This window comes from Cydia amplana, chromosome 1 (genome assembly GCF_948474715.1).
Source record: "Cydia amplana chromosome 1, ilCydAmpl1.1, whole genome shotgun sequence".
In the NCBI taxonomy this organism is placed as follows: Eukaryota; Metazoa; Arthropoda; class Insecta; order Lepidoptera; family Tortricidae; genus Cydia; species Cydia amplana.
In genome coordinates, this window is record NC_086069.1 from 10,668,104 (window position 1) to 10,684,059 (window position 15,956).

General features: G+C 37.6%; 1 protein-coding gene across 4 annotated transcripts in view; it reads right to left on the reverse strand.

The window, feature by feature from the left end:
• Positions 1–9,391: 9,391 nt before the first annotated feature.
• The window catches only part of LOC134648158 (LIM domain only protein 7), a 193,572-nt gene continuing 187,007 nt past the window's right edge, over positions 9,392–15,956 (reverse strand). For 3 of the 4 annotated variants that reach the window (XM_063502640.1, XM_063502664.1, XM_063502647.1), the window contains 9 exons: positions 15,626–15,949; positions 15,149–15,292; positions 13,741–13,791; positions 12,654–13,069; positions 12,407–12,548; positions 12,020–12,127; positions 11,111–11,229; positions 10,497–10,792; positions 9,392–9,588 (listed from right to left, as the gene is read on the reverse strand). In XM_063502640.1, coding sequence (XP_063358710.1) covers positions 9,401–9,588; positions 10,497–10,792; positions 11,111–11,229; positions 12,020–12,127; positions 12,407–12,548; positions 12,654–13,069; positions 13,741–13,791; positions 15,149–15,292; positions 15,626–15,949 — 1,788 coding nt within the window. In that variant the 3' untranslated portion in view covers positions 9,392–9,400. The remainder of the gene's footprint in view (positions 9,589–10,496; positions 10,793–11,110; positions 11,230–12,019; positions 12,128–12,406; positions 12,549–12,653; positions 13,070–13,740; positions 13,792–15,148; positions 15,293–15,625; positions 15,950–15,956) is intronic. The other variant, XM_063502655.1, reaches the window with a different exon arrangement.

A 15,956-nucleotide genomic window follows, 5' to 3' on the forward strand; every position in this document is an offset into this window, starting at 1 on the left:
ACAAACCTCTATTATGCAGCCTTATACCTGTTCCTTATGACATCTTTTTAAGTTTAGCATTAGCACATTAATTTATTTAGATTTTAGTAGTAAAAATACGGTGAAAAAAGTATTTATTAAATTAAGCCCAAGCAAAATATATTTGAAAGAACTGTCAGAGAGATGAGATCATCATTCGAAGCGAGAGGTACCGTACCTGATATTTTTCTAAAATAAATATCGAAAACCCGATTCTTTCAAATCTGGACATTCTTGGGCTCATTCTACTCAGAATCGACAGCACTCTCCATCCTACCATTAAAAAAAGATGTCCCAAAATGTCCATTCCATTACGTCACGTTTTTAGTATGAGAAAAATTTTCACTTGCATGTAACGTGACGTAGTGGAATGTACAATTTTCATACAATATTTTGGGACATTTTTTTTATCATCAGGATTGAATATGCTAGTGATTCTGAGTTGAAAGAACCCAAAAACACCAGGATCTGGGAGAATCGGGTTTTCAATATTTATTGTAGAAAACGCCCACCTATATATAGTGGAGCGGTAACTTGCTATATAAGATGTAACAAGTGTGTGGCGGGGCACAATCTTCCATGGAACTAACAATGCACCACTTGATTCTTGCTATTTACCAACATTTTAGTGATGATATCATTGTCTTATGTACGAACTGCTACCATAATCTGACCGGCCGGCCTAATGGTTACTTGCATTGCATTGCACTAATAGATAATCAATTAATTATAATATACCTAACAAACAATATTTTTTACCAGTAACCTGTCATCAAGTAAAGATTTCATATTTTTAAATTTATCTAAGATACCTAGAGTCGTGTTTAGATGTTCGTCAGCACCGTTTGTGTGTTTTTCAAGTGTACTTAATTATTTAATTTTGTTCTCAGTTAGGTACACAAAACTCTCACGCTTTTCTAAACTAAATCCGTAGCGGTTAATTTGATTTGATTACTTTTGAATTTAGGTACCTAGTGAAAGATACAATTTAATTAAGTAGAGCGTAAATTTATTGTAGTACCTAACGAGATTAAATAGTTTTAGCCTTGGTATAAAGAATACTTTAAGGAAATTCATGAGAAACAAAACAATCTTATTAATCTTCATAATAAGGGGTCAGTTTTGTTCACAAGATTTGTATCTAAACCGGAAAACTACAGTAATAATAAACTAGTACTAGCATAAGAACGTAGTGTTTTTGCAATAAAGAACCTACATAGTATATACCTACCTAAAAGTATGTTCAGGCATCGTATCTCCAAAATGAAGTCCTTTTAAATTCAATGCGTGTCGTGCACGAGTAAATATCATTGCGAATTTCGTAATACCTCAACAATGTGTTTGTGCCTAAGTGGAGAAAATTGTTGAAATGAACGACAGCTAATAAAAAGTATAAGGTCAGCGAGGTATTTGACCCTTGATGGCATGTTTTGTGCTTAGGTGCCATATGATCTATTTGTAGTGTAGGTACGTAAGACGATATTGCCAAATTTCATAGTTCTAGGTCAACGAGAAGTCTATAGATTTTGATTCCCGTGAGAGTGTCGAAATTTACGTTTTTTGCGGCATAAACGGCTGTATCTTTCGGGTTCTTTTACAGACTAATTTAACGAGGTTGTTTTGTTACCAAGATTACTTAGTTGATTATTTGCGGCATATTTTATTACCTACCTAATGCATCTTATGAAGTAAGTAGGTAGATATGCGTGAAGGCAATGGATTTTATATCCGATACATGTTGGTTACTGCTACAAATGTTTGCAGATAGAGGCAGGGAAATGCATCGTGATCTACATCACGTGGTACCATTTTGGCCAAACCGATTGACGTCAATAACAATGAATTAGCAATTCTGTTCAATCTGATGTGCCATACCATCCAACCATGGCCTTTAGCCGCCATTGTCGTTTGTTCCCACGGCTCATGCTTTGATCTGCTGATTCGTCACCGTCGATTGCATCCGCTTGCTGAATAACATGACGTTACCATGTCCGGTGTAGGTTTAGCGGATGGTATTGAAAACTAATGAACGGTGAAGTTAATATATAAATATTATTCGTGTAAGGTAAGGAGGTATGTGTACCTAACCGTATCAATCAACTACTTCCAACAAGTGAATTTTACTAGGCCTAAATCCTAAATGGCAATGGGCACGGCGCATTGCTCGAAAAATTAATGGATGATAGGGTCAAATGTTTCTGAAATGCGATATCAATTAACCAGCCCGGTTAATTATATCCAGTGGCGTAGCTAGAGGATGTGGCGCCCGGGACAGGCACCAAATTTGCGCCCCCCCCCAAACTAAATGAACTAACGAAAGAGTTAACTTTTTTACTTTTAATTTAGACAAATACAGTGTATATGTGTTTTTTTAGTACATCAGTGGCTAACAAGCTTACGACCCACCTGATGGTAAGCGGTTACCGCATCTCATGGATGTCTACACTCCAGGGGTGTTACATGCGCGTTGCCGACCATTTTAAAACTTATACACTTCTTTTTTGGAGATCTCCATACTGTAGCCTCTCGAGAAAAGGGAATTTATTCAACTTATTGTGGAATGAGCTCCCTTTTCTCGATGAATTTCCTCCCGCCCGCTACTGGCTGTGGAGGAAATTCCTCTTAAACCGCACAGTGCGCGCCGACCATTTAGGTTCTAGGGTGTGAGGATAAACACTGCCTACAGCGAGCGGTGCAGTGATGGCAAGCTGTCATCATTGGCAACTAAGGCAGCATGTCAAACAATTCTTCAGACAACAGCTCATTGTACCTACGAGCGGTAGAGAACACAGACAAGGAGGCAGTCTCCTTAGACTTAAAGGTTCAATATCGCTTGTGAGTTTGGGATCGTAGACTATTCATAGGTACAGCGCGCGTTTGGATTTGGACTGATTCGAAGGGCCCAAAGTGGCATCCAGGTGCTCCTGCCCAAAGGTGACAGCAGTACAATATATGGGATCTGACTTGCGACTTACATAAAATACATATAGCAGTCTACCCCAGAGTAAAGTATCGCCTCCCTTTATTGAGCACACCGAGTTTTTTTGGATACGAGCGCAGCCTACCCAGCAAGGTTGCTACGAAATTATTGGACGTCACTGATGGAGATGTCAACACCGAGGCTCCCAATACTCTCTGACATGGGAAGGGTTGTGCCTTGAAAATGGGGTTTTCTTAGCGGTAAACGCGCAAAATTGAGTCTTAGTGGGATTGAATTGGACTATATTGTCCCGATCCCACACCGACACTCTCTATAGAATGCTCTCGATACCTGACACAGGTTTTTCACGACATTCTAATATCACAGAACGAGCACGGCGTGTGTTATACAGGTTGGTCCAAACCTTTACGTCCAAAATTTTTTTTAGATTCCTTACGCTGTGGGCTATTATAATATGTATGTTAGCCGACTTTTCGTAGTTTTCTAGTTATGATTTTTATTACTTTTAACTATTGTTAAGAAATTCCGGGGTGAAGCAATTAATTTATTAAAAAAAAAACTATTGAACTTTTTTGAATGTTTCTTTTTGTAACATAATACTTGACAAATGGCGCAGTTGCTAAAAAAAAATCAGCATCCTCACTTGGCTGAGTTGGGGAAAAAATACAAAGTTTTACGTTCAAGCATGTCAAGCTTAGATGTTGCCCTTACCTAAATAAATAAAAAATACAAGCGATTTCAAGGACTTTCGGTTATTTTAGAAACTGCTAGACCCTACGTTTTTAAAAGGTAAAAAAAGTGATACTTAATAGTCATAATTTGTCAGAGTCGTCGGTCAAAGGAACTGAGGTGGAAAGCTTCCAAATTAGTAATTCATAAAAAAAAAATCTCTTTTGTTATTTCTACTATTATTTTATGGGGTCACTTCCCCATCGCTATTTCATGTTATCAGTGCAAATACCACGAACAATTATTAGAAGGCATAAAAGCAAAGCAAACCTTCACCCCGGAATTTCTTAACAAAAGTTAAAAAATTCATAACTCGAAAACTACGAAAAATTAGCTAACATACATGGGGTATATACTGATAACCCACGAGAGGATTCTAAAAAAAATTTTGGACGTCAAGGTTTGGACCATCCTGTATACAGGTTGGCTAAAAAATAACTGCATTCCCGTTGCCAGGGAGGTTTTGGGATTATACTGAGCAACTTTTACTATGGGACCAACCCGTAAGTCGCGAAACAAAAATTTGCTGTTTCATACATTTTGGCTGGCCCATTTTCTATGGGAGGTAAAACTTTTTTTTCGCGATTTCGGGGTTGGTCTCGCAGTAAAAGTTGCTCAGTATAATCCCAAAACCTCCCTGGCAACGGGAATGTAGTTATTTTTTTAGCCACCCTGTATAGGAATCCCCAGTACAGTCGATAGACAACATGTTACAGATATGCAGCAGCAGCCATTGGAGTAGGTTCCGTCTACTATGGCTCATATTTATGCGCCTGCCGGACAAAGGGCGATCCACTTGCATAGTCTCTTGGACAGTCCATAAGATGGTAACTTCGACAGAGACCCCTAACACGGGACACAACTCTGAAGCACTCTGCCCGCTCGCCTTATAAAACGAAAGCATAGCAACTCCCGCCGAATATCCCTCTGCTTGATAGAAGTTTCTGGCATAGAGTATTCGCACTGCGGGATGGTGGGCGGTAGGGCGCTACCGTCGTCTTTCAAGGTCGAGTTCGAGGCAAAAAGAGTACCTGAAAGATCGGCTTTCTCTTTTGCGCTGTGGGCCAGATTACCATCCGCATTTCAGACTTCACAGTGGTGGTCAATACGACTGACAAAAGTTTCCCCGCTGCCTTTGGCAAGGCGGAGAGGTAGTCTTTTGCCCATTTTGGCGCCCCCCCCCCCCTTGGACGGCGCCCGGGCCCCCAGCCCCCCCCCCCCTAGTTACGCCACTGATTATATCCCTGTTAAAACGCAAGGTATAAACAAAGAAACACAAAAGGATTAACTTAACAACTTATATGCATAACTCAGGAACAAACATACGACGTGCTGAACCTAGGACTACTTGTTCCTCATATCAATATGATGTTTAAATTTTCAACATCAGCAACTTACCACATTCATACCACTTCACTTACCATACAGAAACATGGTTCTGCCCTTAAGAGATCGCTCGTTGCAGAAATCTAGGAAGACTGAGGTTCGACCTAGATAGGAGTCGGGGACTGTTTCCAGCCATCATGCCTAGGGTGAGTTACTTTTCTAAAAAAATAAAACTAAGTGTCGTTTACCGATCCAAGGTAGGTAGATAATATTATCTTATTACCTTCTTAATATCTATAGCTGTACAAAGATTACGTCGATCCATGGCCCATCTCTTGCATGAAAGAAGGGCAGGTGGATACTATTACTTATTCTGTGCAGGTGGTTAAAGCTTAAAATACACATAAAGCACTACTGAATTCATTAATAGGCAACCTGCCAATATAAGGTATTGTAGTAAACTGCATAATTATAACCCGGTGCCCCGAGGCATACCTTACGGCCACTTAACCTATCAACCGCTGATCTCGTGTTTAGCCACGTGATTTCTGGGAAAAATAAAAACCCTGGGTAACGAATACTGTCGGTTTGTTGTGTCTATTGCCTGTGTGTTTACGAATAAAAACATTATATTCTATTCTAAATGATGGTAACCCGAAATACTTTTGGAACTTGTCTACATGGAAAAGTAGGACATTTTAGGAACACGATGAAAGGTGGAAATTTTGCAACAATTATACCGAAGATAGTGTTTTAATACAACCTACTTGACCTTTCGTATGCTCCTATCAAAAAACAGACATTTATATATCAATCATAATAAATACAAGTTTTAGTTGAATAGATTATGGAGCAGATCTGCTCCTAAGCATACCAAAGGTTAAGGTACCTTTTAAATTAGTTGTAGGTATCCATTTTGGCAACGGTGCACTCATTTTAAATTAGATAAGTAGGTATCTATTTTTCGTATGTCGATCTAACAGGTTAATTATGTACTGCGTAATTTTGAGCCTGGGTGTGTTTGTTAAACGTTAAAACTTTGCATAAACTTGGCAGTAATAATGCATACATATCCCTGCATTCAATTACTTGGCATTATAACCTAGCGTGGCGACTATATCACTCAACCGCTAGCGACTTTATAATCAAGTATTTTGGCCATTACTTTATTAAAGCATAGAGTTTAATTAATTATTTATATGTAGAGCCATATAGTAGTTTATGCAACAGTGATATAATAAGGGTTCTTAAAATTCAAGGGTCGAAGTTACAAAACGAGACGTAGTCGAGTTTTGTAAAAAAAGACCCGAGAATTTTAAGAACCAATTATGAGCTGTTGCATACATTACTTTTTCTATGACAGCTGCAGCAAAAAAAAAAAAAAAAAAAAAAAAAAAAAAAAAGTTATTATTAAAACAAAAAGAGATTATTAAAAAAAAAAGTTATTATTAAAAAAAAGAGTTGTTATTTAAAAAAAATTGAGTTATTATTTAAAAAAAAAAGAGTTATTATTTAAAAAAAAAAAGAGTTATTATTGTAAATGAAAACATACCTCTTTCAATCAAGATGATCGGAACTTGTATCTTTAAAAAAAATAAAGCAGTTGTATTATACTCATAAGATGACTGCTAGCAGTCATCTTATGAGCCTATAGACAAAGCATTCAAATGACATTGCTTTAGATATCACTGTCAGTCATTTAATTGACACATTTGAGTGCTGGAGTAGAAAAACAATATAATAATGCGATCCTACATTTTGGGAAGGTTTAGAAATCAATATATAGGAGTTTTTTTTTATTTCCTTCTATTTTCCCTAAATAAGTATTTAACTCCTTTGATGTATTTAGATCATGACTTTCAGGTCTCAGCATATTTCCACTCGCGGAACTAAAACAGCAGCGCACCGCTAGTCTGTTATAGGAACCTATAGGTATAAAGGAAGTTGCTGATTAGCTGGAAGGACACCTCTTTATCAGAGAGTTAAATCAATCTTGCTGTTTATTTCTGCCGTATTCCGCTATAGTTGACAACATAAAAAATGGGAATACTTAAGCGGGTACCTACATAAAATATTCAAACATAATTCAACTTTTTCATAGCATTGAGAAAGTATTGTACCTACCTTTAAAATTAGCCTAAAAATTCAAACATGTCTATGACGTAGACTGTACAGAGTTTAAATACCTGACTGTACCAGCCGTATGGCATTTTTTCCTCCGTAGATTAGTTGATAAAACATGGTGCCTTATGAATTCTAATCTTCTTGTAATGTAGGTTAGAGGTTGTTCAGTACCTGTAATATAGTTTTATTGTTACTACATCCGGTAATTAAAGCGGTGTTTAGTGAAATAAAACAAATGTTAAACCAGAAATATTTATTGTTACATAGTTTGGAGCTTCTCACCATCATGTACTTATTAAAAATATACGCATTAGAGTAGAAAAGTCTAATAACCTGAACAATATTCGAAGAGTAGGTACAGTTCAAAACGAAATCACAATTAGATGTTAAGGCGTGGAGAAGTACAAAATAATCATTATAGATTTTTCTATACAAAATATTAAATCATACACATATTTGGATTAAATGTCTCTTTTACACTAAAATACTACCTATTAAAGCTAACCTGTAACATATTCTACGACATAAATTAAATCTATTTACAAAATATTACAATTTACTTTGTTGTTCTTTTTAACAATAATGCATTGTGTAAAAAGGCATATCTACATTCAGGCCTCTTTCACAGGACAATAGTGCCATTTAAATTGAAATAACTCGATATATTATGTGCAAACCTATTCATGATCAGTGTTTATTAATAACGTATAAGTAAACGTGTTACGTTCTTGCTATAATCAAAAGAAATATATAAAAAAACTTGACATGGCACAAAAAGTCGGAAACGAAAAAGTGCAAAATTACAAAGCAGCCAAGATGATCGCTTGTTGCTGTGGGTGTGCTATTTGCCTCTTTCCGAAGAGTGCTTTTTTTTATTGCAATAACGCGAATCACTGTTTGCTCGCATACTTACTGTCTAACATGACATGACCAATATCAAAACACCTTTAACCTTTGACATAAGATTATAATCCTACAATACTTTGCAGATAACAATGAATTAGCGATATTGGCATCATATATGAAGACTAAATCCATGAATTTAACAATCACAAAATACATTTCTCTAAATCATATTAGCATTAAGATTTATTACAAGATCATAACATAACAAACCAGTGCATTGTGTACTAAAATATGGATAAAATATAAAAGCGTGCATAGCGGACTCAGAAGCTAGCTGAGTCGCCGAGACGTTTTGGAGATGAGTACGAACAGATAAACTGACAAACAGCGACAGGCTGTTGAAGCCGTTGTCACTGTGCCTTATGTTTCTGCCTCTTCAATTCCATATAATAAAAAATCCTCAATTCAAGTTCGCCGATCATGTACTTAGATAGTTGCAAACTTGAATGGTGCAGCTTTACAATAAGCTTTTTTAGGGCTGTATTATTTCAAACCCTTAAATCGTACCTAAATCGTCATAATCTTTTTAATCTTCGCTGGTTTCTTTCAGCCTTATATTACTTAGTACCTACAGCTCTTACAAAAACTGCAAGTTGAAGGAAAAAACAACGAAGATTTTAATATGACTACAAGCTCAGGTACATTTTTATTTTGAAGGCGAACGTTAATTTACATACTTGGATATTTACTGTCTGTTCTTTACGTACTTAGATTATCAAACAAACAAAATCAGGTGATTCGGTCACACGGCGATATCTACGATATTGTATCATCAGCTGAATAATAGAGCCACGGGGATTTGTCTGTTCATAATTTAAGCACTTCAAAGAGCAGCCTGTAGATGAACCAATAAATTAAGAAAGTGCAGTAAAGGTCAAAATTCAAACAACAAATGTGTAGAATTAATACTCGTATAGTCCTCTGCACTCATCGACGATCACGTACACTGTAAGCTACTGTAGTGGAGCACTGCTACGCTGCGTCTTACGTAAGCGAACAACTCGCGCCGCATCGCTTCGCTTCGTTCGCGTGTTGTTCGCCTACGAAGTACCATAGAGAAAAAAATACATAGAGTGCTCACTCCATACATCAGTTTTAGTACCAAAAAGACTATTAGGATCTAGCATCGAGTAGCGGACCTATCAGTACTGCTACTTGACAATAGATGTAGCCACCGACCGGAAAGTCGTATGCTGTTGAGATAAGACTTTCCGGTCGGTGCTACATCTATTGTCAAGTAGCAGTACTGATAGTTCCGCTCCTCGATGCCAGATGTAGACACTGAAATTAATAGTCTGAACTGATGTATGGAGTGAGCACTTTATGTATTGTTTTTCTCTATGGTAGTACGCTGCGCTAGACCGCGCTGTACTTGCGTCCGTCGTCGCCGCTGTAGCAGTGGTGGCAGTGCAGGCGGCGCGCGCGCACGCGCACGTCGGCGCCGGCGCGGCCGTCGCCCAGCGCCGCGCCGCACACCGCGCACGTGAAGCACCACACGTGGTAGCACAGCGAGAGCGACTCGATTATCATGGCGGCCCCGCGACCTGCACATCGGAACACTTCTATTATAGTATTTTATGCAACCGTTGTTTAAGAGAGGTCAAAAAAGGCGAGTGGCGTGAGTAACAATTTGAGGCGAAGCCGAAAATTGTTAATAAAGACGCCACTCGCCTTTTTTGACCTCTCTTAAACAACGTTGCATACAATACTTTTTCTACGACCAAGCACTTACTTTGAAATGAAATTGTAAATTTAACAAATATTTTTCATTCAAGAAGTAGCAAAAATTGGAGGGTACGGGCGGGAAAAGAATGAATGAAATAAAAAAAAGTCAGTGTCAGAGATGACAATTAAAATTAGGTTCGCAACAATGTATTTCATACAATATTTTTTAAGTGGTGATTACACGAAGTATCGTAAAAGTGCCAAAAAGATACTGCGTGTATGCACAAATACTTTTTTGGGGAATAGACTAAAGACTTGTCTTGACAACTATAAGATAGGGGTTCAAAGGTGTGTGTACGACCCTTTAAATGACAAATAAAAGTACGGGAGTAGAAAAAACATTTTAAACCACTCTGATACAACTAGGAATGAAACATATTATTTTATTAACTATTTTCATATGCACTATTTTAAAATACTACTACAAGTATTTAAAATTATAAACTGAAATGGACACCTATCATATTCAAAACGAAAAGTGACCACTGACCAAGACCTGGCGCTGGAGGCCTAATAGGTCACTGATTTTTTTTTACATTGCAAGTTTATTATACCTAATTTGTAAATAAGTTAACAGTAAGTAATTTCAACTTATACTATTTTTTCACATTATTATTGACTAAAATGCCCGGTTATGTTTACGATTTCCCGCATTCTGATTCTGTACATCATGTGAACTTCATGCATAAAATTCGGTTATTTATAAGTATAACATAATGAGACTTGCCCAATTCCTCTCCACAGTGCGAGCACTTCCTTCTCCCGCTCACGCTCAGCAGCTTATCTTCTCTCGGCTCACTCTTCGCTTCTCTCTTCTCCAAGCTTTCTATCCTAGGCGAGATCTTGGCGTTAGGCGAGGTCTGCGTTCGGGATTGTTCCCTGATATCTGGTCTGAGTTCCCGCAGCTCCCTAGGGCAGGAGGTGGTTCTGAGCGGAGGTTCGGGCCGGACGGGAGGGGGCACGGTCGGACGGTCCGTATCGGCGCGTATTAGACGTTTGTATTCTTGCGGCAAATGTTGTTGGCTGAAAACAAAAGCAATCATATTTATGAAATTGCAACTAGTTAAAAGTGAACGTTTTATGTATAGGCTTATAGGTTTTCCTAGTAGGAAATGAATCCGTCCGTAAAAATGTAGGTCTCAATACTCTCAATGTTACAATACCAGGAGCGTCTACCGTCTACCTACGTTGACTTTTTGCCCCCCTAAGGATTAAGAGTAAAATTTGATATTTTAACGATACCTACAGTACAATCTCACATCAATAGATATTCTCTAATGTCGGCACAGTAAACTGCCAATTGACAAGCGTAATGACACCGACACAGTGTGATATTTGTACCTTGTGCTAATATGATGCATGTTGAGCAGCGTCGAGGCTGGCATGTCCTGATGGTAGGAGTGCCTCTGCGCAGCGCGCAGCTTGCTTCGTTGCTCGTCGATACGCCTCTGTTCTGCCTCCTGAAAATAACACTTATGTTATCTACCTATCAACCAAACGCGGTGATTCTGACTTTAATTATCTTCAATCAGACGTCCCGTTGGACTGGTTTAAAAAAAACTACCAATTTATCAATGAAAAAACGTTTTATACGTGAATTTAAAAAAATTAAACTATAACAGCTCGGCCACGACTTTGCTACTGCCGCGTAAGGTAAGAGCGAGACAGCAATATTAGCGATCCGACCTTTCGTTCCCACCTACGGCCGCCGCTCGCCGCCGCAGGTGACAAGCAAAAGTCACTAAGTACCACCACAAGTTCATAACCATAGTGAACCATATTAGTAGGAAAAGAAGGTTGATTTTTGTTTAAATATTTTATAGTAATTAGTGACTTTTGCTTGTCACCTGACGATATAATATAAGCGTACTTACGCTTATGGATTAATGTTGGACAGGCTACAAAGAGTTATCTGTTTTGTCCTTTGTTAGCCTGAATTTATTCTCAACTGCTGTACCACTTCCTTAGGTTTTTTTAATGAACGTGACGCCTTTTCAGAGAATAGGTAACTACTTCTTAACTTCCACAGGATTATTGGTTATATCAACCGACTGTCCTCTTGTTTGATGGCCAATCTCATCAAATCTTCCGCGCTCTCTTTTACGTTTCCCATCTCCCCTGCATGCATAATTCTGCACGGACTTAACAAGGACACAACAAAGTGTGCAAGTGAAAGTGAAGTACTGTCAAAGTCTTGAGGAGTTAGCTAAGGCGGACTATCTCCTTGGTCCTAACTCGTATTAAACTAACCTGTATGAGCCAGTGCTGGTTGTAGTTGTACCCCGCAGGTTTGCGCGCACGCTGCGCCAGCCATTCATTTCCGGAGATCAGCTTCGGCGTTGGAGCTGCGCTTAGTGCCTGAAATAGAAGGATAAAAATAATGACGTCATAATTACCAAATTATTTCGAGAGGCGAGCAAATGATCTTACTTTACAATTGTACTACGATTCTTTCTGTGTTATAAACATTTGGAAATAAAATACACGTGCTCGGTATTTGCCGTTTTGTTGGTGTCAAAATTTTAAACTAATAATCTGACAACGAAAACTTGTTGAAATTTTAATTTTTGTCCACGACCACGTTTTACCAACTCTTCGCGAGTTCAGAGTTTAGAGCGACTGTTAGTTAAGTCCCACCTGCAAGGTATGTCGAGTCATAGGATGGTAGTTGCCATTAGGCATCACTGGAGCGGGCGCCGGCGCAGGCTTGGACCGCAGCTGCACATGCGCCGTGCGCTCCACGTTGGCATATTCCACCGCTGAAGGCACTCTGCTACTCCTGCAATTATTCGTTTACAAATGTAGTATACTTAATAGGTCGTCGTAAACTTGATTTCATAATTGAGTGATAGAATCATTCTCTTGTAATATTTTGCAGACTTACCTCATAGTAATCTCCCTTTCGATGGACTCTCGACTCCGTGGCTTCGGCGGCAGAACGGGCTGTGGCGGCCGTCTCCTTACTTCTTCCCTGCTGTCTTCATACAACACCTTCCGACTCTCTTCCACACCAAAATGCCTCTGGATATGCTCTTCCGACACAAATGGCTTCCGTTTTATACTCTCATCGTATTTCACTTCTGGCTGAGGTTCCACAGGAACATAGGGCTCATTTACTAGTAAGTTGGGCATTGAGTGTCGATGATTTTCACTAGCAGCCTTCCTTTGAGGTGGTTTCTCGGATACATCCTGAACAGACTTCTGGATGATCCTAGTCTGATCCCTCATTAAATTATCTCGTTGTCTTCTTAGCTCTTCTTGTTCCAATTGCAAAAGTTCTCGTTCAAAACGCAGAACCTCCTAATTAGGAATTTGGCATTAGTTTTGTAGTCTGTTTTGTTAGTATATTAGTGCAAGGCTTAAACTAGCGTGCATTGTGTTAAAGTTTTCGAACATTTCGATTAACATACACCTTGGTTATCACTAGCTTACGATTGACAAATGGTTTTAATACATATGGTTTTATACCTTATCGTAATAATCATAAAGTCTTCAAGAATCATGCTATCAGGTGCGTGCTTAATTAACGACTTTATTCTATTAACGCTAAGATAGAAAATCACACGTTTGAAAACTGTGTGTCAGTCACAACCTAAAAGTAACTCACCTGTAGGTATAGTTTTGGCTTTAAAAAACTTCTGTTATCAATATTATTTATGAATTTCTTTTTTTATAACGAATTTATGTAATTTTTTTAGGGTACCAATATTTTACCTATTACCTACTTTCTTCGATGTGCCTTGTAAAATCTATTCGAAACCTGTTCGAAGCATTGTTTAACATTCCATTAGCAATTTCACTAACATAAAGAGGGATATCAGGCAATTTCCGAGCAGTTTAGCTCATAAAAGATACAGGCTTTAATGAATTATAATATTAAATAGCGAAGAATGATTGAATGAAATAATAGTAGGTATGTAAACCGAATACCTATGTGAGTGTGAGTTTTTAGTGTAAAACATGTCAGTCACCTTTGTGTGAGCATCGTCGTGCCCGTCAGGCCAATCCTCGTTAGTGCATCCCTGCAAGGGCGGCCATCTTGTTAATGTTATTTACACAAAATGTCAGAACTCGTTTATGGAATCATAAATGTTAGATATAATTATTATTCAGTTAACACAAAATATTAATTGATTATGATTCCATTGAAAAATGTTTCGGTAATGATTATGTAATGGGTTTGAAATGAAGTAAAACATGTCGTATAGCAGGAAAAATTGCGTAAGTAAGAAAGATTACCATGCATTGTATACTACATATTCTACAAAGGTGCGTAATAATTATAAATAAAAGGCAGTAATATCGTACCATAAATATGTTTTATTTAATCTCTAAAATAACATACTTCGACTTACCAAAACTACTTTCCTACATACATAACGAGCAAAATCATTCTCGATACATAAATAATTGTGTTTTAAATACAATAAAAGCATTAAAAAAGCAGGTTTTGTTAGTTTGGCAGCTTTACATAGAATGTACCAATTACCATGATAATCTAATAATATAAAATAGAATAGTGCACATTAACTCTATTTTTGCTACGGACTTTGATCATAAACATTATTAAGTCGTTATCAACTTATTTTGAAGTGCTATAATGCCAACCCTAATTGCTCATCTACCATCAAAGCACTTAGCAAAAATTTATTTGGTTTAAAGAAAAACACTACAGTGATTAAAATTTACAGTGCTCATTAAGAACTGGATTTTCAAGAATTACTAGGTATTGAAAATTATATGAGAATTCAATACAATATTTACCCCAATATAAAATCTAAACCACTACGAGATCTACACTTGACTACTAATCCAATAATATATAAAAGATAAAACATCTTCTAAATAGCATTTCTACTACGAATTAAGAATATAGAAGAAGATCTAATAAACTACATACAGAAATATTTTGTACTTCGAAATTATAGTTAGGTAGTTGGACCCAAGATAGTGGTATCCTACTCTAGAAAGAACATGGAGCACTTATTACAACAATTTTAGATGTCTGTCGACACAACAAATCGGTTCTGCATAGCCTCTTTGATTCTGAAGTATCACATTGATAATGTTTCTAGATGGAAATGTTCCACAGATTAATAATTCAAGAGTTTTCAGTCAATATCTTTACTGGAATATTACCTACTCTTTTTAATACTAGAAAGTACTACAAAGGCAATCTCCCAAAATAGTTAAATTGAGAAATGGTTTAACTGCATGAAGTCACGGATTTCAGCTTAACCATTTTTCGACTGTGGATTGTGGTCAAAAAAGTTCTACTTATAGTATTTAATTCGATAATTTTTGATATTTATAACAATCAATATATACTATTTACCTAAATTACGTTTACTCCATTAGCTAGACTTCCTATTGGTTTACCTGTTGTTCCTGTAGCTTCTTGTCGAGATTGTCGATGTCAGGCTGCGCCAGGTCTGTCAGTTTGGAGGTCAAGTTTGCAGCGAAATTGTCGGATTTCTTTGAAGTTTCTTCTTCGTCTGATGTTACCGTTACGTGAGTGTATGGCTGAAATATGCATAGATATAAACATTAGAATTGGGACCGTTTCATAGAAGCTTATAACATTTAGTAGGTACCTACAAGCGGGAGCCTGTTGTTGAATCATTAGACCTGTGCTTATATTACAACTGTCTCAAAAATGTTCTTATCAAAACTTTCTAAACTGATTTAAATATTTAAATAAAAACTAAAATTGGAATTATTATAATTATCTAAATACACTAAACTATTTCACATCCAATAATTAATTATCTAGTGGCCATACATAAATAGAAAATCAGGAAGCGAATCTCAGTTAATAATAATAAATCTTTACACTTTAGGATAATAGATACATACCTCACTGTTCTGTCTGCTATGAGGATTCGACGTCTCCGGCGATGACTGCTTGTACCACGCTTCCGCCGACGGTCCTCGATCCACATCCACTCCGGAATCTCTGCTGTCTCTCAACTTTGCATTGTCATGGGACAGTGTTCTCTTATAGAGAAGTTTCTCGATCTTCGTTTCCTCTTGAAGGAAGGAGGTGATGTCGGGCCGAGGCGCGGAGAGGTCAGCGTCCAGGTAGTCGTCGACTTGGCCTTCGATGCCGAGGAAGCTGGTGCGTTTGTTGCGGATTTCCTTCTTTATTCTACGCGCAGAACTTGTGTGCTTGAAGTTACCCTGGAAT